Source organism: Mesoplodon densirostris, chromosome 1, assembly GCF_025265405.1.
Source record: "Mesoplodon densirostris isolate mMesDen1 chromosome 1, mMesDen1 primary haplotype, whole genome shotgun sequence".
Classification (NCBI taxonomy): Eukaryota; Metazoa; Chordata; class Mammalia; order Artiodactyla; family Ziphiidae; genus Mesoplodon; species Mesoplodon densirostris.
The window spans coordinates 9,477,976-9,500,994 of record NC_082661.1 but is presented as its reverse complement, the minus strand read 5'-3'; the positions used below and the strand labels follow the sequence as shown (position 1 = coordinate 9,500,994).

General features: G+C 45.1%; 2 protein-coding genes across 2 annotated transcripts; one reads left to right on the top strand and one right to left on the bottom strand.

Annotated features, from left to right (window-relative positions):
* Positions 1-682: 682 nt before the first annotated feature.
* C1H10orf120 (chromosome 1 C10orf120 homolog) lies at positions 683-2,457 on the bottom strand. Its single transcript, XM_060098109.1, is given in 4 exon segments — positions 683-963; positions 966-1,434; positions 1,976-2,051; positions 2,258-2,457. Coding segments are annotated over 4 exon segments (1,026 nt in total).
* A 7,126-nt stretch (positions 2,458-9,583) lies between these two features.
* LOC132487720 (putative DMBT1-like protein) lies at positions 9,584-18,810 on the top strand. Its single transcript, XM_060095472.1, is given in 6 exon segments — positions 9,584-9,692; positions 13,115-13,233; positions 13,236-13,413; positions 14,033-14,065; positions 18,090-18,232; positions 18,796-18,810. Coding segments are annotated over 6 exon segments (597 nt in total).
* The last annotated feature ends 4,209 nt before the right edge of the window (positions 18,811-23,019 follow it).

The following is a 23,019-nucleotide window of genomic DNA, read 5'->3' as shown; positions in this document are numbered from 1 at the left end:
CAACAAGGACCTACTGTATAGCACAGGGAACTCTGCTCACTACTCTGTAATAACCAAAGTGGGAAAAGAATTTGAAAAAGAATAGATACATGTATACGTATAACAGAATCACTCTGCTGGACACCTGAAACTAACACAACCTTGTTAATCAACTCTCCTCCAACATAAAATAAAAATTGGGGGGCTTCCCTGGTGGCGCAGTGGTTAAGAATCCGCCTGCCAATGCAGGGGACACAGGTTGGAGCCCTGGTCTGGGAAGATCCCACATGCCGCGGAGCAACAAAGCCCATGCGCCACAACTACTGAGCCTGCGCTCTAGAGCCCACAAGGCACAGTAACTGAACCCACGTGCCACAACTACTGAAGCCCGTGCGCCTAGAGCCCGTGCTCAGCAACAAGAGAAGCCACTGCAATGAGAAGCCTGTGCACCTCAACGAAGAGTAGCCCCCGCTCGCCACAACTAGAGAAAGCCCGTGCACAGCAACGAAGACCCAACATAGCCAAAAATAAGTAAATAAAATAAATAAATTAAAAATAAATAAATAAAATAATTTTTAAATAAATTTTTTAAAGCTAAAAAAAGAAAAGAAAGAAAAAAGAGAAAGAGGGAAGCCACCTGGGGCAGAGCTGCAGGAGTAATAAGGACCAGGACACTCGGTTTCCATGGGGAATAAATAAACCTTTAATAATGGTGGGTAGCAGCTTTGTGCATGTACTCTTTCCAGGCACTGCCTTCTTCCAGGCAGCTGGCCTTTGACACATCACTGGGGTGGATTCCCCGTGATATAAAATCCTGATTCATCAGCATTAGGTCTCCAGGGAATTCGGCCAGGTGCAAAAGATTTCCGTTTGTTAAGCCAGCGATGGATCGTTCTGCTTTTTTGCGGGGGAGGAATGGTTTTAGGTCATTTGGATGGTACGTTACACATTTTTTTGGTTCTTCTGACTTGAAAATTACGTTTTTATTTCCTGTCTTTCCGTGGTTTTGCTCTCTGCCTCATCTCTCTTCTCTTGATGGGCGTCGTCGCAGTGATCGGCGTCTCGGTCATCCTTGCCTTCCCCAGTTTTGCCTCTTGCCGGGAGGCCCAGGCCTCCTCCAGACAGAAGCGAAGAGCTCCTAAATCTTTCAATGTAGGGTAAAAGCTGCTTATTCCTCAGGGCTCGAGCGAGCTGCATTCGTTCTATGTGCTTGCTGATGTTCAGCCTCTCCCGTTGTGGCATTTTGAATTCCTCGGGGGACACCGTCACCTTTGCCGTCCATATTTTTTCTAGGGGTCCACAGGGGGCACAAGGAGGGCTGAGTTGCTTTCTATATTCTACCGCCCGTTTATAGTCTGAAGACAGCACCTGTAGTTCCTTGAGCATTTTCCGTTCTTCCTCTTGTTTATAAGTCAGGAACCTCCTGGCTGCTATGGTGTGAACACCACCTAGACGCTGACAACGGGAAAGGGATGGTTAAAATCTCAACGGGACAGGAGAAGGGGGCACCCACAGGAACAATTACCTAGTGACACCTTCACCCTCTATCGCTGAGGGTGCCCGAGCCCCTGTGTAGTGAGAAAGAGGGCAGATCTTTGGGGTCAGACGAGCCTGGGTTCAACTCCTGACTCTCCTTCTTACCTACTATGAATTTGAAAGAATTTTATTGATCTTACAGGCCCCTGTGAGGTCTCCATAAGATAACATATATGAAAGCAACTAGTGCAAGATAAGGGCTTGAGAAAAGGCAGCTTCCGTGATTTGTTATCACTTGTAGTTATATTCCTACTTGGGACTTCGAAATAAGAGAGTATTTTGCTTTTGTTATGCAAGTGTGGAAGCCACTAGCTCACAACGGCCAAACAGTGGCCAACTCCAGTCTGCTGTTTGGGAGACTTACATCTCTATTGCTGGTGGTTTTTGAACCTCTGGCTCCCCTAGCCTAACTGCCTGGCTTCCATGGGGCTTCCCTGTGTATAAATTTCACAGCACTTACTAGGATCTCTTTTTCCAAGGGGGAGTATTTTCCGAGGGCAATGCGTGGGTCTGATTTGTAGAATTTGGTCCATATCCTGGAAGGCAGAGAGGTGTATTAGAACTTGGAAAGGTCCTCCTAGTTTTCCCTTTGGAATGGGAAATCTCACAAAGGGTGATTCTACATTAGTCAGGGTAGTGTCACTGTGAGCAGGGTTTCTACAGCCTTAGAGTGGGCTCCTCCACTTGGCCTCGTTCTGACATGGGTGGGAAGGAATAGACCAGAAGCACAGGTCATACTCACTCCAATGGTGAAGCAGAACATAGATCCCCCTGGCAGCACAGGGAGTCTTTATCCTGAAAGGAATCGCTTATATTGAATACTTGGACTGGTGTTCCATTCTTATTTGACTTCCCCTCTGTAGTCATCCTTTCTTGGGCCCTTGAATCTCTAGCCCTCTGTTTTCCAGTCTTCTGACAGCCATTCTCCCATTCTCTGATCATACTCTAGCAATAGGCTAAGATGGGAGGTGTCAGTGCCTGGAGTTTCTTTGTAAGACAGTTTTAGTGGGAACCCAAGGGACAGTCATAAACTTCTTGCATCATAACTGGCCTATGTGGAGCTATTGTGAGGTCTGAGTTTAGGCAACAATGACCCCCTGGGGTGAAATGGATACACACTACCATGCTCCTGGCGTGTTGGAGTCTAGAGGAATAGAGTGGGCAGAGAGTGTGGCTGGGAGATGATCTGACCACGTCACTGCCACTTATATGCCCGTAAAGACTGCTCAGTTCTTTCAGGATGAAGGTTCATCAGCTAAAGTCTCTCCCTGGTGTTGGCTTGCCTCTCCAATCTTAGCTCCAATCTTAGTTCCTCATGCTCCATCCATGAACTCTATCTATGGTTCTTGGAATCAGCTTCTAGACATGCTCCCCCCTGTCTCAAATACCTCTCTCCCCCTAGACAACTTGCTTGTCTTTTAGGGCCCAGCTTAACCATTGCTTCCTCTGAAGCGTTCCTTGCAGAATAAATTATCCCTTTGTCCACATTCTCACAGCACTTCCTGTATCATGCTATAGTGCTTTGTCACATATTGACTTGGTTGTCCAATAGGTCTGTCTCTCCCTCTGCTCAAAAGCAGGTGCCAATAGCATCTCGTTCTTTGCACTGGGGTTGTTTTATCATGGGATCTAGTATAGAGCAGATGTTCAGCCTGTTGACCTAATAAGTAATCATCTTGGGTTCCTGCCCAAAAGTAGGGTCAAGAGTGTTGCTGGTGGGAATGTATATTGGCACAATCCTGTAGAAAGTAATTAGGCAATATATACCAAAAGTTACAAGTGTGTTTACCCTTTGACCCAGCAATTACATGTATAAAGTAAAATACACACAAGTTTGTCAGTGCAGCCTTGTTTGAGATGACAAATCTAATGGGAAACTCAAATGTCCATTAACAGGTGACTGGCTAGAGAGTTATGGTTGACCATACAAGGGGATACTATATAGGAGTAATAGGACTATAGAAGTAATAAAAAGATCTTTATTTGGAAATATCACTGAGAAATTTTGTTCATGCAAAAAGCAAGGTGCAAAAGTATATAAACTGTAGACTACTTTTTTGTGTTGGAAAGGAAACTTGTATTTGCATAAAGAAACTCTAGAATAATACATACCAAAAAAATGATAAAAATGGTTACCAGAGGTGGGTACCTGGCAGATGAGGAAGAGGTGGGAATGAGCCTTTTCATTGTGTACATTATTATTTCATCTTGAATTTTAGAACAATGTAAGCATATTACCTATTGAAAACATAAGTTTAAAAAGTAAAGAAACAGCTTATGGAAGAAGTTGTCTCTGACAAGTACTGGTCCTAAAGCTTTCCTTTGCTTCTACCAGGAAACATCCCCAAATGGGGATATTTAGAGCTCGGTCCAGTGCTCATACCGATGTCAGCCGCCTAAAATACATTGGTGCTCCTCTTACCTGGGCAAGTTCAGTTACCTGGAACAGCTGTGAACCTGGAAATAGCAACAAGTGCCTCTGAGCCTCCTGCCCTGTATTCATTGACTCACACATTTGTCCTACAGTCAACTGCTTGCACAAGCCACACAACACCTGGCACATTGCGAGCACTCAACAAATATTTGTGGAACAACCAATGGATGATACATGATAGAATATTATGGGCCTATCAAAAAATCAAGTCTTTGTCAAATTTCCAATAATATGCTTATGATGTAATGTGATATTTTAAAAAGATAGAATACAAAACTTATATAGAGTATGATCTGGATGCTGTCAATATACAAATATGCAGGAGGAAAAAAGACTAGAAGGAAATACACAGAGACATCAGCAGTGGACTGTGGGCTGATGGGGGATATTCTAGGGCTGGCCATGTACCAGCAGCCTGGTAACCTCCAGGTATTGAGATGGAGAAGCTATGGCCTTGTCCCAGCAGGTCCAGGTAGAAAAGGGTAGCACTGTCAGGACTCAGCTCCTCCAGGCATCAGGGAAAAGGAGAGTGAGAAAGGGCACCCTGCCACTCTGCACAGAAGTGATGTCACCATGGCAATGATAGGTTTGGGGTGGGATCTGGAGACAGAGAGAAATTTATTTTAAGGAATTAACTTACATGAGTGTGGGCTGGAATATCCAAAATCTGCAGGGGTGGTCCAGCAGGCTGGAGACCCAGGGAGAGCCCATGTCGAAATTCAAGTCCACTGGCGGAATTTCCTCTTGTTCAGGGGACATAAGTCTTTGTTCTCTTCAGGCCTTCAGCTGACTGGATGAGACCCACCCCCATTATGGAGCAATGGGCAATCTGCTTTACTCAGAGTTTGCTGATTTAAATGTTAATCTCGTCCAAAAACACCTTCACAGAATAGGATTTCCCTGGTGGCACAGAGGTTAAGAATCCACCTGCCAATGAAGGGGACACGGGTTCGAGCCCTGGTCTGGGAAAATCCCACATGCTGTGGAGCAACTAGGCCCATGCACCACAACTACTGAGCCTGCACTCTAGAGCCCGCGAGCCAAAACTACTGAGCCCACGTGCCATAACTACTGAAGCCCGAGCAACTAGAGCCTGTGCTCTGCAACAAAGAGAAGCCACCTTCTCTTCAAAGAGAAGACTCATTTATTAATCAGTCTTCTGTTGTTTACATTTGGGTTGGTTTTTTTAAAATTTGGGGCGCATTCTTGTCATGTTTCCTTGTACCTATTCTGTCAGGTGCATACCTAAGAGTGGAATTGCTGAGCCCTAGGATATGTGTGCTTTGATTTCCTAGAGAATTTTCAGCTCTATTCCAAATTGTCTCTACAATTCACCATTCCACCAGTAAAGTATGAGAATTTCCTCTTGCCAACACTAATGGGTATCTTGTGATATCTCACTGTGGCTTTAATTTACACTTTCTGATTACAGATGAGGTTGAACACTTTTTCTATTGCCCATTGAGATTACCCTTAGTGAAATGTCTATTCAACAAGTCTTTCGTCAATTTTTTCTAATATTTTTTTTCTTATTGATATGTACAACTTCTTTACATATTCTTTTTTTTTTTTTTTTTTCTTTTTGCGGTATGCGGGCCTCTCACTGTTGTGGCCCCTCCCGTTGCGGAGCACAGGCTCCGGATGCGCAGGCCCAGCGGCCATGGCTCACGGGCCCAGCCGCTCCGCGGCATATGGGATCCTCCCAGACCGGGGCACGAACCCGTATCCCCTGCATCGGCAGGCGGACTCTCAACCACTGCGCCACCAGGGAGGCCCTCTTTACATATTCTTAATATAAGCCCTTTGCCAGTAACCTATGTTGCAAATATCTGCTCCTATTCTTGACTGGCCTCTCTCCTTTCTTAAAGATTTCTTTTATGCCAGCTGCACTCCAGTTTATGAGTCTTCTCCTTGATGGTTAGTGCTTTTCATGTCTTGTTTAAGAAATCATTTCCTATCCTAGGTAGGAATGATACTCTCCTATATTATATTGCATATATATTTATGATTTCTCTTATATTATTCCCTAAAAACATTTTTCTTTTGAACTTTCTTAACTTCCTACCCTCATCTTATTAACTTTAATGTTCATTTTCTCCCTCTTTTTCTTTAAGTATATTTTCCAATTTATTATTATAATGGCTATCAAGGAGTATGTGTACATGTGTGTGGTTGCGTGTGTGTGTGTTTGTGTGTGCAAGTCATACACAAAACGTCCGGGCTTCTCCTCCCTTGCCACATCTGTCCCTTCAGTCACCTCCTAGGCTCTGGCTCCCTCTGGTGGATCTTGCCACTCACTGAAAGATGGCTCTGCAAAGACCCACCAGCCATCCCCCTACTCCGGGGCTAAGATTCCCTATGGAGATAGCCCCCTTGGTTTATGAGAATGGTGCTCCTTTCTAACACTGCATTATATCCAGACTTTATATGAGAAGCTGTGTGCCTTAAAATCATAGTTCCCATTACAAAGCCGTTGGCTCTAGGCAGACCAGCCTCCTGGACAGGTCTTCTAGGTCAGTGCTTCTCCGACATTAATGTGCATATAACCCTCCGGGGAGATCTTATTAAAATGCAGAGATTCGGTAGGTTTGGGGTGGAACCTAAAGATCTGCATCTCTAACAACTTCCCAGGGGATGCCAATGCTGCTGGTCCAAGAGGAACAAAGTTGCAACTCAATGTGTGGGACTACTCAGCACGGGGTGCTACTCAAAGTGTGGCTAGGGGACCAGCAGCAGTGGTATAACCCGGGAGCAGGTTAGAAATGAAGAATTTCAGGCCTTGTCCCAGATCAACTGAGTCACGATCTGCAATTCAACAAGCTCCCCAGGTGAATCCCACACACAGAAAAGTGTGAAAGGCAGCTGGTTGGCCCTGTGAGGAATCAGATGACACACAACCTCCACAGGGACCCCCATGGAGTCAGCCCAGAGGACTTGTGGTCAGGATTCACCTGCTGTGCACCAACCTGTTTCTAAAATCCAGTTTCCCAGACTTACAGATATTGAAAACAAACATGTTTACCAAAGCGGGAGCATGAGGGAGAGGGATAAATCAGGAGCTTGGGATGAACATACACACACTACCATATATAAGATAGATAACCAACAAGGACCTACTGTATAGCACAGGGAACTCTACTCAATATTCTGGGATAACCTATATGAGAAAAGAATCTAAAAAAGAACAACTGTATGTATATGTATAACTGGACCACTTTGCTGTGCACCTGAAACTAACACAATATTGTAAATCAATTATACTCCAATAAAATTAAAATTAAAAGATAAATCCAGTTTCCAGCTTCCTGTCTGCTTCCTCTTGGCATAAGGATTGAGCAGATGCTGGCTCAAGCAGAGTTGTTACAAATAGTTACTTAGGAATAGGTCCACTTTGGGAGCCTCTTTGGGAGGTCCACCCAGAACAGTGGAACCTATGGATAAGGCGAGGCCTGTTTCCATTTTAGACCTCTGGGGAATGCTTGGTCACATGGAGGTGTCAGAAGCAGGGTCTCTAATTCTTTTTTTTTCTGACTGAGGGGGAACAGATTATTATCTGGGGAAGGTCAAGTCCCAAAAGGGTGATCTAATCAGACCTCAGAATCTAGGCCAGGATGATGATATCCCTGCCTGCATGTGTTTTTTATTTTTTCCCACCAGAATTTCAGGCCCACCAAGGAGGACTCCCCCTCCCCAGTGGAATCTGCCCCACGGAGGTGAGCTGAGGTAACAGACACCAGGGCACAAGAAGGAGGGTCTTCCCTAGCCCTTTCCTCACTGATTAATGGAGACCACTGTGCAACACCACATTCTCAGTCTGAAAGGAGGCGTTGAGAATTCTCCTTTGGCTGCCTGTCTTGCTATTAAGATCCTACCCAAGAGAGTCTGATAGGGTGTGGCCTGGGCACTGGGATGTTTGGATGCCCTCCAGGAGGTCCTACCATGTGGGTTAAGAATTACTGTCTTATAGCGATCTGTAGTTATCTTTATTACTATCTCACTCCTCCCATTAGAATGTAAGCTCCAAGAGACCAGGAACTTTTAAAATCTTATTTATTGCTAATTTTGCAGTCCCAGCATGGTCTGTGACACATAGGAGGCACTCAATAAATATTTGTGGAATGAAAAAAAAAATAGCTAAGATAGAGCTGTAAGTGAACCAAGAAGCCCTGGGCCATAGGATATACTTTACCTACCATAAAATTTTCCTGCTTTAGACATGCAATTCAATGATTTTTAATAAACTTGCTGAATTGTATAATTCACAATTCAGTTTTGGAATATTTCCCCCAAAAGATCTCTCATGCTCATTTATAGTTAATCCCCTGGCAACCATTAGTCTACTTTCTATCTCTACAGATTTGCATTCAAGTGTTTTCTTTTTAAAATGACCCCTTTCTAGCTTCAAATTACCCTCGCCTCCTTGGCTTTCTGCTGTAGGGTGCATTGGGTTTTTTTGTTGTCCCTCTGTCACCACTAGAGTCACTGCTAAATCCGTGCTCATGAAACCTGCCCTCTTCCCATGAAGCCGGAAGTACCTGCCTATGCTTGTAGCTGCGATAATGCCTGAACTCATGTGGAGAATCAGGCTGAAGATCATCTTACCTTTCCATAGGCTAATGCAGAAATGACTTAGCCTTTCCAAGACTCTATCAGATTATGGAGGGAGGGCGTTAATTGCGGTTTCCCTTATCTTTAAATAACAACTTCCTGTATTAGTCTGGCGTAAAGATGGTGCCAGGCAAACCAGACCACGATTCTGCTGGTCCCACTGCAACCAGACAAAGCAGGAGACAAGGGGATGGACAGCTTCCTGTATTTGGAACGCTCCTTCCTGCCAGTCACTCCTTGTGAAATCTGGACACAGATAAAATAGGAGAAAAGACCGTCCTTTCTTGACTTGACACCAAGTCAAGATTGCAGGACTGTGGTGTTACTCTCCCTCCATGATGGGAAGGAATGGGAAAGGAGATGGGTTAGGTTGGGGAAGGGTATGACTAGGCAGAGTCTGGGCTCCATTCCTGTCTTGTGCCCATGGCCCCCTGGCATCTTATTCAGCTCTGTCCCCTGTCCGGGTTGCTACATAGAGAAGTAAACAACCAAATAGAGAATGTGAGAGAAAAGGAGCTGGCCATGTCTGGGAGGTACATCCCAACTAGCTCACCAGATGCAGGGCTCACCAGGGCGCTCATTCGACCTGTAGAGAGTTAAAAAAAAAGGGGGGGGATGAAGAGGAGTTACTCAAGGTCATGTGATCTAGTGGCGGAGCTGAGTCCCCAGGGCAAGGAGGAGCCACCAAATACAGAGGCAAAGACTTGGCACATTTAGGGTCGGGATATAGTGATGGCAGGAGACTGGCATTTGACTGGTGGGTGGACAAACTTTTCACTTTTTTTTTTTCTCTTATCCACAGAAGCACCCTAGAGAGTGGATTAACCATTAAATGTTTGCTCTGTATATTTTGCAAGTATTGACATTACTGCCCGTTATAGATGCATGTTATAGGGGTATCAAAGCAGGATATTTAGTCTACTTAAATGTCTACTTAAATGTAATACTCTGTAAGGGAGAACATTTTTCTCTGGATATGCTTTCTTTGGTACTCACACATTCATACATACGTTCACGTGTGCACGCATGCCTCCACTCAAGCACGCCATGAGCTCAACTCTGCTAGATGTTGAGGAAACACAGATGAACAAGACAGGACAGGGTCTGTCTCTTGCAGAAGATCTCACAAAATGGGGTGAGACAGGTATATAGAAGGTCAGTGTAGAATATAATGCACATTATAACTGGTGCAAGAAAGGTGGTATTCTGGCAACATTGGGAAGATTCTTAACAGCCAGGGGCTCAGAGAAACTTCCCATGGGGCAAACTATGGGTGTTCAGAGATAAGGTGCATGAGAATTTGGGGAAAGGCTATGCAAGTTTATCCACCTCCCTGGCTTTCTATTAATTTTTGGCCTGGAATAGACTCTACAAACTGCAGTGGGCCTGGAGCGGTAGAAGAGATGGGTGAAGAGAAGCAGGTTGAGGGCATTTGCTGAGCGGGGTGACTCAGTGTTGGCGAGAGGTCTCTGCCCGGCTGCTGAGGCATATACAGGGGAGTGTTGATCTCTCACACGTGCCTCTCCCTTCTGCAGTAGAACAGAAGTAGGAATGAGATTTGCCAACAGGAGGAAGGAAGTAAAATTTGCCATTGTCCCACGGGGGTTTCCTTCATCCTGGAATCCCAGAGTCTTGCATCTGCTCGGTGGCCTCTCTTGAGCACTCACCGCTGTCGGACCCCAGCACCAGACAGTCTCAGCTGGAGATGCCAGGTCTGGCCGCTCAGCTCCTCTCTGCCCTGAACCTCCAGAAGAGTCCCTGGGGCCAGTGCTCTAACCCCAGGGGGACTTCACAGTTGAACTTCCCAGTTCCCAGCCTGACGTGGAGAAGGAGCAATCTCACCTTTGTATCCAGTATGTCACTTTATGCCAGGAACCTAAAGAGACAGAATTTGGGTAGATCCAGGGTCCCGTGGAACCAGATGAAGGGAGAACTCTGAAGGAAGAGCTCTGCACTGTCTCTATGTCAGAATTTGCTAATCCTGCGTTACTCTGGAATTTAATGTATCTGAGTGGGGATGTGTCAGGATCACCTTTCATAAAAGGATCATTTTGAACATGAAAAGTGGTGCTCGTCTACAGCACTGGCACTCAGACTTGAAAAGCGCAGATTCTTTGTTACAACAGGAAATATTTGAGAACTGTTCTTGGCTTAAGGTGAGAGTTAGGGTCCAGCAGGTCTGAGACAACAGACAAGGAAGGTAGAAGGCGCCTTCAGCCCCTCTCAATGCAAACACTGCTAACATGTCTTTCTGGCAGGACTCTTGTTCTTTGTGACTCAAGATGATGGTAATATTTTAAATGGGTCTTTTCATATGCACATCACTCAGATGGCATCTTTCCAGGTGGCATATAAACAATGTGACATTTGGAGAGAAGTGGAAAATAGAAACAGGCTTTTAAAAAAGTATGCATACATACATCAGGTACACAATTTATGTGAATTTAGATTTTGACACTCAGTGAAAAGAGATAAAAAAAATAATCATTTAAGTAGTACAAGAAATTCTGCTTGGCCTACACCCTCATTTTATTTCTTTTTAGGTCTATGCTCCACTTCAAGTTAATTCTGGATAAGGTAGAGGTAAGGGTGAAGCGTTTTTGTTCTGGTTTTTGTTTGGTTTGTTGCATTTTGATGTTCAATTGTGTTGCAGCACCAGTTGTTGTTGTTTTTAACATCTTTATTGGAGTATAATTGCTTTACAATGGTGTGTTAGTTTCTGCTGTATAACAAAGTGAACATGTATACATATATCCCCATATCCCCTCCCTCTTGCGTCTCCCTTCCACCCTCCCTATCCCACCCCTCTAGGTGGTCACAAAGCATTGAGCTGATCTCCCTGTACAGCTGCTTCCCACTAGCTATCTATTTTTACATTCGGTAGTGTATATATATCACTGCTACTCTCTCACTTTGTCCCAGCTTCCCCTTCCCCCTCCCCATGTCCTCAAGTCCATTTTCTAAGTCTGTGTCTTTATTCCTTTGAGAAGTCTCTTCTAACTCCACTGAAATACCTTGGCACTTTTGTCAAAAATAAACTAACCATTAATACATGGTCTATTTCTAAACTTCCTCTTTTGTTGCACTGATTTATGTGACCATTGTTATGCCCATAACACATTGGCTTGATTACCGTAGCTTTAGAGTTATTCTTGAAATCGGGTAGTGTAAGTGCTCCAACTTTGTTCTTTTTTCTACTTTTTCACAATCGTTTTGGCTAACCTAGGCTTTTTGCCTTTCAGAAATATAATATTTTAGAATCAATTTATCAATTTCTACAAAAAAATGTCTGCTAGGATTTTTGATTTGGATTGACTCATATAAAGTTGGAGGAAATTGGCATCTTAACAATATCAAGTCTTCTGGTACATCAACATAATGTATCCCTTCATTTACTGAGGTCTTTCATTTATCTCATCAGTAGTTTGGATTTTTCCATGTACAAATTTTGCACATACTTATCAGACTTATCCATAAGAATTCCATGATTTTTGATGCTATTATAAAAGGCATTTAAATTTTTTCCTATTTCAATATTTTTTGTGGTGTGTTAATTTTTCCCAAAATGATGAAGTATTTATTGAATTGGGAAAATTATGATAATTTTTAAAATTTATTCACTTCTTAGTAAACCTCATTCCTCTTCTTTGTCAAATCTGATTTCCAGTTTTATGGATCAGGAAATTGATGTTCATTTGTACGTAATGTGTGGTGAACCAGAGTTAGATTCCAGATTAGAGCAAACATGTCTTTAAGCTGGAAATTCACCAAGCCCTTTAGAACTGGCTTCTTATATTTCACAAAGAGATACTAGACATTGGTTTGGAGGGCTAGATAAGCTCTCCCTTTACTCAGCTTTAGTTTTGTTTCTATTTATGTGTTTTGTATATTCATCACTAACTGATGTTTTCTTTTTACTGTAGCTGCTGAAATAACGATTACCCCCATCACCTCTAGGGAAGAGGAAACACCAATAGGTATAAAAAATACAACTTTTTTGAGTTTACAACAAAACTTTATATTCTATATATTCAAGTTTACAAGTACATCACCTTTCTAGAAATAAGGACAAAAATGGGGGACTGAATTTAGATCAGCTACTTACCAGATGTGGGATTTGGGGTAAGTCACTTTGCTTCTCCAACTATCAGTGTCCTCATAGATAAAACTGGTACACTGATACTCTTCTGCTTACCTTCCTGAGTTATTATGAAGGTGAAGGTGGGGACACACACACACACACACACACACACACACACACATGAAAGCACTTCACAGAATCACAAAAAACTGTACAGGTTACTTACTACGTTTTTCTGCATTTAGCCAACAGAGATTGGCATACAGCTCTGGCCCAATAGATATTAATGGACGTTTTAGGCTAAATGTTTGGACGATTTTCATGACTTAGCAACCTCCAGCTAGGAGGCTGACTACTTGCCTGACCTTTTACCAAGTTCTCCTGCCCTAACAGCAGTGTGGGGTAGGGAGCTCGGCCAGCTCAAGGGACGTGAGCGGCGCGCCCAGAGTCCACGGTCACCAGCTGTCTGTCTGCAGGGGACTGGCCGGAGCTGCGGCTGGCGGGCGACTCCGGATGGTGCTCAGGACGCGTGGAGGTCCTGCACCGGGGGGCCTGGGGCACCGTGTGTGATGACGTGTGGGACCTGAACGAAGGTTCAGGGTCGCGTGCCGACAGCTGGGGTGCAGTCGGGCTGTGTCCGCCCTCGGGGAGGCCCACTTCGGCCCGGGCTCCGGGGCCACTTTCCTGGACAAGCTGCAGTGCGCCGGGTGGAGCGCTCCCTGCTGGTCGGAGCACAACTGCGGCCACCACGAGGACGCTAGTGTCATCTGCTCGGGTATCCTCTCTCCTCTCAGGCCGTAATTTCAGATGTCGTGGTTGAAGACATTTTGACACTATGCATCCCAGATGGAATTTTCATCCACCCATCCATCCGTCCATCCGTCTGCTCATTCTGGCGTCAACCAATCCTCGAGCGTCTACTCCGCGCCAGGCCCTGGGCTCAGGCACAAGCCCTGCCGCGGGCAGCCCCCGGTTGCACGTGGGTTGCACATGGGAGGTCTCGAATGCTGGTGTGAAACAGCACCCCCAGGGCCTCGCCATGCAGAATCCAGGGACCACCCCCAGAGATTACGATGAACTAGGTTTGCGAAGGGGCTCTGGAATCTGCATTCTTAACAAGTAGTCCAGGGGATCCTGCATAAGAGGGGCCGTGGGTAAGTCAGCCCTGGCGACCGTGGGGCAGAGTTGACCCAGCTGCGCTACCCCACCCGCTGAGGCCAAGGACCCTGCCAGAGGAGGGCTAGAGTTACTCAGGATGCAGTGCTCTGAGTCCTGTGCCCAAAAAGGCCATGATCCTCTCCTCTTCATCCCCACCTGCACTCCTGTTACCCCACCTCCTCCACACTTTGGATTCACTAAAGAGAGTGACCTGTTGCCTTTCTTTATGCATTCAGATTCAGAAGACCTGCCTCCTCCCACACCTCCAGGTATGTCCATATTTTTTCTAGTCCTGACAACTTTATAATAATAATAACGTCAAATACTTATAGATGCTTTCAGGTACTGTTCTAAGCCCTTATATATCAATACATATATAACTCATTTAATCCACACAATAACCTCTTAAAGTACTTTGATTATTCCCATTTTCCAGATGGGTAAACTGAGATATAGAAGGTTAGTAACATACCCAGGGGTAGCCAGTGGATTTGAACCAAAGCTGTCAGGGCCCTTGACCACCAGTCTCACTTACCACACCTGTTCATTGGCCCTAACTACACAAAGACCAGGCAAAACTAACACAAAGAAGGGGAGACATTTAGCTCAGGTTATTGCTAATCTTCAGGACAATGCTGCAAAAAGGCACCTTGTATTGTATTTTACAGAAAGAGTAATTTGAGATGCAGAGAGGTTAAGTAACTTTCCTGGGATCACTCAGCCAGTTAATGGTGGAACCAAGCTTTGACACTAATCAGTTTGACCTCAGAGTACATACTCTTGGGAATCTTTTGCCTGTTTTCAAAGATCTTTTAAGTTAATGATTGAAGGATATTCCTCTGTAATAAAAACCAAAGATTAGAAAAATCAGACGGCACATGATGTAAATTCTGAAATGATGCTGAAGGTAAATGAAAAGGCATTTTGTTTCATTGCAACAGACACTTCTAAGCATCTGCACAGCAGCAGGCATGATGTTATGGTTTCTGCATAAGTTAATTTATTTAATCCTTACAGTTGAGGATTAGGGAGATCAAGAAGCCTGTCCAGGATAACTCAGTTAGTAGAAAGTAATAGAACAGGAATCTTCAAACCCCACCTCTTGCCCTTTGAATGCAGCTGGCTGTCCCCACACAGCCTCAGAAAACACCACACATCACAAGTCATTTGCAGAAGCACCTGTGTCGGTCACTTGCCTGGAGAAGACCTTGATGTGTTCTGAGCGTTCCTGGGGGGACGGCCAGCCTTATGTGTTAGGGTCATGAGTGAGAGGGGAAAGATCATCTAAAGTTAAAGGGCCAGCATTGGGGTCAAGGGCAGTGGATATTCAAATAAAGGCTCATCTGTAGTTTTCTCACTTAATGTAACTCAGCTAAGCTGAAAATTACCTGGATGATGGGGAAATGACAAAGGCCATACTGCATGAAAGGAGCCATCCTGGTCGTATGCTGCTGCTCCAAAACGTACTGGTTGAAAACAACAACCACTTAGTTGTCTGTCCCGGTTTTGTGGGGCAGGGCTTGGCTGGGAGAGTCTTCCACTTCACATAGCACTGAGCAGGGTCACCTAGTGGCTGGTTTGGAGAGTCCAGGACAGCTGTACTCACATGCCTGGGGTCCTGGTGGAGACAGCTGGATGGATGGGCTCAGCCAAGGGCCCTCTTCCTTTCCAGGTGGTCTTGGGGCCTCTTCATATTCCCAAGGTCTCTCCAGGTAATTAGACATCTTACGGGGTGGCTCAGGGTGCCACAAGCAAGCCACGGTTCCCAGAGACAGGAAGTGGAAGCTGCCAGTGTCTTAAGGCACAGCATCGCTTCTGCCATACTCTGCTGGTTAGAGCTGTCACAGAACCCACCCAGGTTCAAAGGAGGGGACCCACCTTGTGATGAGACGCATGTCCGAGAATCTGTGGCCTTCTTTAACCTACCACAGGAATCCTCTCAGCACCTTCAGACTTTTCTCAGTTTGCACTAAGTACATGGACATTTCTAAGGAGACCCTTTACATTTTGCTAACCTAGTAGATGAGACTATTTTCCCCTGGAGGTCATCACTATCTCTTTTTTTCCTTCTGGGTCTTTCCACAGCTTCTCAGGATTGCGTAACAGGTAGCCGCTTGTTTTAAATTGACATGGTAATAACTCCATGCCAAGAGAACCATCATAGGAGATGCCAGGCGGTGTGCTCAGGACAAGGCACAAAGAGGCTCGTGCAGCGTGGCTGAGGGGCTGCTTCTCTGCTGCTCAAGCCCATCCTGCTGCAGCCCTTTCCACGAGAAGGCAGGGCAGCCAGGACTCAATCGGAGGGGCGTCCCTGTCCTCACTGCAGCCTTGCCGAGGGGCGTGGCATTAGTACTTCTAATGCCTGTAAATGCTGACTTCTTGTTGTTTTATGTTTAAAAAAAAATTGTTAAAGTTTAGTTGATGCACAATATTATGATACAGGTATATGATAGAGTGATTTACAATTTTTAAAGGTTATACTCCATTTATAGTTATTATGAAATATTGGCCGACATCCATATATAATAAAAGGGAACAATAAGTTTTGTATAAAATTGTAAATGCTGACTCTCAGGCTGGGAAGGGGGCATGTGGATTTGCCCAGGTCAGAGTAGGCAGGAGGGTGACAAGGGACTTGAAGGGAATGTGGCTCGGTCCGTCTGGCTGTTCTCAGCCTGCCTCCTCTGGGCACCATCCAGCAGTGGACCCCCATGATGGGCACCAGCTCATCACCCCCTGCCAGCTCCCCAGGGTTTCAGCGTCAGCGTGACGAGGCCGAGTTATTGTAACCTACAAGCGCAGTCAACACTAGCACTCTGTGACCGTCACCACTTCCCACCATCCATCACGGGAAAGGCCAGGAATCTGTGCGATTCTGGGAGGATTACAAGGTGGTCACGGGAGAACAGAAAGAAGAAAGTTAAGCATCGTCATAATTTGGCCACAAGGTCAATAAAACATTATGTTTTCAAATTTCCTCTAAAATAATTTGACAATTCTAAGTTTTCTACTTTTTTGTGTGGCATGCTGCTTTACATATGTATGTTTGTGTGTGTGTATCAATTGATATTAATATGACTAGTATGGAAGAATTAGATTTTACTTCTTCTTTTTTTTTTTTTTTTTTTTTCTTTTTGCGGTATGCGGGCCTCTCACTGTTGTGGCCTCTCCCGTTGCGGAGCACAGGCTCCGGATGCGCAGGCCCAGCGGCCATGGCTCACGGGCCCAGCCGCTCCGCGGCATATGGGATCCTCCCAGACCAGGGCACGAACCCGTATCCCCTGCATCGGCAGGCGGACTCTTAACCACTGCGCCACCAGGGAGGCCCAGATTTTACTTCTTTAATTCTTTTTTTTTAAATAAAATTTATTTATTTATTTATTTATTTATTTTTGGTTGCGTTGGGTCTTCGTTGCTGCACGCGGGCTTTCTCTAGTTGCGGTGAGCGGAGACTACTCTTTGTTCCAGTGCACAGGCTTCTCATTGCGGTGGCTTCTCTTGTTGCAGAGCGCAGGCTCTAGGCGCGCAGGCTTCAGTAGTTGTGGCACGTGGGCTCAGTAGTTGTGGCTCACGGGCTCTAGAGTGCAGGCTCAGTAGTTGTGGTGCATGGGCTTAGTTGCTCCACGGCATGTGGGATCTTCCTGGACCAGGGCTCGAACGCGTGTCCCCTGCATTGGCAGGCGGATTCTTAACCACTGCGCCAACAGGAAAGCCCCTTGTTTAATTCTTATAAATCCAAAACCTGTAAGTTCCAGTTGCAGTAGCTATTGAGTTGAAGGAAACACAATCTACCCAGAAAAAGTGATGACAAAGTAGTTAAAGGGCGGTCCCAGTCATAACCTCCCCAAACAGTCCATCCCACCCCCATTGCCTCCATCTCCGATTCCTCAGAGCCAAACCTCATCAGACTCACCCCTTCCCCAGGCACATCCAGCCTCGGCCTCTGTCTCTCTGTCCCAAACCCTCATGTCCATCTGCTCTGCCCCCGTCCCAGCAAGCGAGCACCCTTCCACTTTAGAAAGAGCGAGGAGAGAGTAAACAGACAGGACAAAGATAATGTTTTCTTCATCAGATGATAGAGGGAGGAAGGCAGGGAGCTCTCATGCATTAATACTTTTGGACCCATAAGAATTAGATTGAATGGACTCTCCTTCCCAGGAGACGTTTAGGCTAAAGATCCATCCGACGGCAGCCTGACTCCACCAGGCCGCTGGCTGTGAGGCAGTCGTTAGTGGGACCACATAAGTGATGCCATGGAGGCACATCCTGGCGTCCTTTTTCCTGTCATTTCAGGAGGAAGTAACTCTTGTGGAGGGGTCATTTCTAGTCTCTCCGGCTCATTTTCCAGTCCGCTGCATCCAGGAGACTACCCAACAGACATCCAGTGTGTTTGGGAGATCCACGTGGATAAAAAATTCCGCATAGGGGCTTCCCTGGTGGCACAGCGGTTGAGAGTCCGCCTGCTGATGCAGGGGACACAGGTTCGTGCCCCGGTCCAGGAAGATTCCACATGCCACGGAGCGGCTGGGCCCGTGAGCCATGGCCGCTGAGCCTGCGCATCCGGAGCCTGTGCTCCGCAATGGGAGAGGCCACAACAGTGAGACGCCCGCGTACCACACACACACAAAAAAAAATTAAATATGTGCTATCAACATTTCAAAAAAAATTTTTTTTAAAAAGCACAAATTGTGGTTACAAATGGAGAGTCTACAGTTAGAAGGGGGTTCCAGAGGCTCAGAGGAAAGAGCAGGAACAGAAGGGAGCGGACGAGCAGGAGTGACAAGGGGCGCAACCCTCCTGCCGACTGCTGAGACCAGGAGGATCCGGACCTCACCATTCGGCGAGAGGCTCCTGTTTGCAGTTAAAGACACTGACAGCTGAGTCACCAATAATCAGTGTTACAGTGATCCAAAAAGAAGAAAAAAATCTGCTTCTGAAGATTTGGAGGATAGCAGGAGGAGGAATCTCAGGTTTTTAAAATGTCCTTTTGACACCACAGAGCTCAACCCCATGACTGCACAGATCAGGCAACCTCAACCCAGAGGTAGCCCATCTGGCTGTTCTCCCTCTGGGATGAATGGAGTTTCCCTCCAGGGCAGTGAAACAACTGCCCATGGTAGAGTAGCTGGATGAGAGTGAATGAAACCCTTAGAAGGAGGAGGGCCGAGCGTGGGAAGTTGAGCAGGGTCTGAAACTAGAAACACTCTAAGATCAATATTTTTTTTCTGGGGTTGGATATATAGGTGTATTTTCTACTCTAACTCTCCTTATATTGCAGTATAACTTTATAAGCTAGCTGCCCCAAGTCCCAAAGTGGGTACTACACAAATTTAAGTACTTTTATAACAAACAACAGCAATACTGGAGGCAGAGAGGATTATTTTCAATATTTTATTTATTCAAAAGTACATAAATATGTTACATAGTACATCATATAATGTAAACCAAAGAGACAGAACTTGACTTGAATAATAAAACATTCTACTAAGAAAGAAATACTGCTCACAAAGATATATGTGCCCACCCAAGTCAGATTCCCTCGTATGCATCACAGAAGCACCGTGGCAGGGGATCAAAGCCAGCATACAAGTTACATTCATCACAGCATCGGAGGTTGGGATAAGGCCCATTGGTGATGGCCGCAGTGACCTTGTCCTGGGTGACCATGGCTGGATCATTTTCTAAGTCTGAACAAGTAGGTTCCTTTGGAACTCTTAGGAAAAGACATACACAGAGCATAGGATTAGAATTTTTCTTCTCAGTCCATCTGTTACAATTGTCAGGGGTATCTGGACAGTTTGGGGCTGGAGCCAATCAGACACATGACACCAGCCCAAGACTAAAGTGCTCCGCCCCCATCCCAAGGTCCTGTCTGATCCCTTTCTCTCCTAACATTGCCAGAAATGTATAATCAGGTTACAGCAAATAAGGGAGAGTGAATTGTAAGTGTGGGTCACGAGATGATCACTGCAAGTCCTCCAAGTGCAGAGCATGACAGGTGCCAAAGTCAGCCGTCCCCTGGGTGCTGGGATTCACCTTCCAGCACACAGGCCTAACTTCCCTAAAATGGGAACACCACTGCTTCTTTTTTGTTTGTTTTTTCTCCGCATTATTAGATAAGGAATCTGAGACATGGAGAAACACAGTGCCTTGATCAAACACATACAAGCAGAGGAGGAGCTGTAAATAAAAGGCAGGTCATTGAAAGCTTGATGCAGGACTCTGTTCAACAACTTACGCTGCCTCCTTGGAACGTTAATGAATGGGAACACCACTGCTTCTGACAACCAATCTCTCCCATATTTGAAGGTTCCTTTCCCCAAAATCTAATGCTCACTTTTCTGATCTACACTCCCTTGTTAGGCAAACCCCAGGATCTTCACACAACTCAGCTTCCCCAAAGTCCTATAGGCCCACCTCACTGTTCCCAAGGCCAAGGACACACTGAGAGCTCCCCAACTCAGGCAAGAGATCAACTCAGCCCGTCCTCTGAGTGAACACAGGCAGAGAGACTCATTCACACAGTCTTCAGTCTGCAGTGCTGTGGAATTAGCCAGCAAGGGTAAACTCAATGAGGCCAAGTGACAGCAAAGCAACACAGAGCCACCTGGCTGAGAACATTCTACTTATGAGCTCACAGCCCCAAACAGGAAGGCGAAGAAAACCCTCCCGCAGTTCCTGACCTCACCCAGGGTGCGGCCATGGGGCAAGGAATGACCCTACTCAAGCACAGAACCCCAGGATCCCATCTGAGGGAGTGTTAGCCACTCTTACCCACATCACTCACTTCAATGCATTGGTTACTTTGTAGTAAAGACAGAAGACAGCAGCCGTCAGCACAAGCACAGCCAAAAGATACCGCCACAAATGCAGAACATAATTGTGTTAACTTGAGAAGTTTTACCTAGGCAGAGAAGTGCAGGCAAGCAGTGAATGTGGTTTCCCTCCCCACAGCCACCTAGCAACCTCAATATGCTTCCTTCAGTGGAGGAAGAATGAACTCAAACCACAGATCCTTATGCGTGTAAAACACAAATGTGTCTTCTTGGGGGGGGGGGGGCAGGACTCTAAGCTGGCCCAAAGACGGGGGAAAGGGTTCATTTCTAAATGAGATGGGACTGAAATGCAAAGTCCAGAGAGAAGGAAGGAAAGAAAGTGGGAAGAATCTTTTTCTCTCTTTCACATGCAGTAAAGTGCAGCTGTAAATAACCAGCCTGCGCTTGAGCAAATGGTTTTATTCCCGAACACCTGGGCCTCCTGAAATGTTCCCTTTCAGAGTCAGAATTAAACCCTTGCCTGTACATCAGGCTTAAAAATCTTCTATGGCAATTATTAAGGGAATGACTTTTTTAAAATGTTATGTTCAAAAATACTAAGAATATACTAATCTATTTTGTAAGTGATATGTGTTTCAGGAAAAGGAAGCTTTCAATTCTCCCTCTGACAACTGCCATTTTTCCTCCTAAACGCTAAATCTTTCCAGGAAGTCCCATTTGTGTGGAAGAAGCAATTTGTTTAATCTGACTCCCTGAAACTGGGGAAAAGTTAGCCAGAAGAGAGGAATAAACAATCGAACTGCCAAAGCATACTTACGAGCATCTAAGCCATCAACGCTGGATAAATGCTGACAGTTTAAAAAAATTACAATTAAAATCAACTTCAGGGAACAGTGCATCTTATCAGGAATTTCTCAAACCCTTAATTTGAGAAAGAAAATTCTAATTATCCTGTTAGGAGTAATTGAGATGTAAGTTTGAAGAGCTCGCTTTTAGAAGCACAGTCTCCACCAGTGCGACCAGAATGGACAACCACTGTCCATCTCCAACTTGTATGCCTATCAGGCCTTAGGCTGTGTGACATCACCTCTTTTGTCACCAGCTCTCTTTCATGGAGTTCTGAATTCCATTCCATGTTCAGATATATTTTAGCACCAATGGAAATGTGAATGCCCCAATACTATTTTAAATCATTTAATTTCAATCTCACCTTTTCAGATTTTGTTTCTCTCAGAGGACCATTTAAGGTTTGACTGTTAATCAAAAGCAAATTTGGGGGGTGGGAAAGCGAATTTGGGATTTCAATAAAATAAAAAGACAGTGATGTGGGGAGGCTAATATCTGAAAATACCCATATCTAAAAGTACAGTCATAGAAGACTGGTTAGACTTTATGTCTTAGCAACACAATGAAATAGTATATACTTGTAGCTTTGAACAGGATTTGGATATAGGTTCACTGACTTCAGAATATTATCATAATTTAGAGTTAAGACAAAAAGATTTCAAAAAGCAATTTGAAGAGGATATCTGTTCTAAATCGGGTTTCTGTGATTTCAAGGTACTCACACCAGCAAAGCTGGTTCCATTAAATGAGGGAATTACTTTAACTACAAAGGGTTATTCCTTGCTGCTCTGGCCAAACCCTGGGTGAGGTTACAAACTGCAGGGGAGATATAACCCAAAATGGTGGCATAAGATCTCTGAAAATTCTCTCCTCTGTAAAAGCAATGAAAAATCTGGCAAAAAAAGAAATTGTCAGAATCAGGTTTTTCTGACTCTGGATACTAACTATAAGCTTTCAGCAGCTCAGGAAACATTTATTTAAGAACTGAATCTCAGTATTGAACAGCATGCTTTGTGGCACTGTTCCATCATTCACTCTCCAGCTCTATGGTAGCCTTATTTTCAATAGCCTAGATTCCAACGCAGTCACCAGAGGGAGCAGAACAGAGGTAGAGCCCTTTCAGAGTCTCATTCCCAAAGAACTGTCATTATCTGACTCATCTGCTGGTTTTCTGGAAGACGTCACTTGCTTGCAAAGCTATTTGCATTTGACCTAACTTGGAGTCCACTCAGTGCAAAAAGTCTTCTCCTCACAGAACTTTTGACAAAATGTTTTAACTTCCTGGCTCTTTGAGGCATTGGATTATTTGGGGCAACTGACAGACTAGCCAAAAAGCTTAAAGGAAAAGCTGGTAAATTAGATGTTCATAGGGGTTTTGAACAGCTCTGACATATCTGTGGGAGTCTAGAAGTCCATGCACATGTATAGAGCTGTGTGCATGCAGGGTTGTGAGCATGCTCAAGAAAGACATGAGATGGCCCTATGCATTCAACCCTGGCTGATCTTGAAGCTTTTCCCAAGCAGGAAGTGAAGGCAAAGGGAGAGTTTTCAACTGCTTGGCTGATACTGTTGAAGGCATGCCCCAGTAGGCACACAGAACC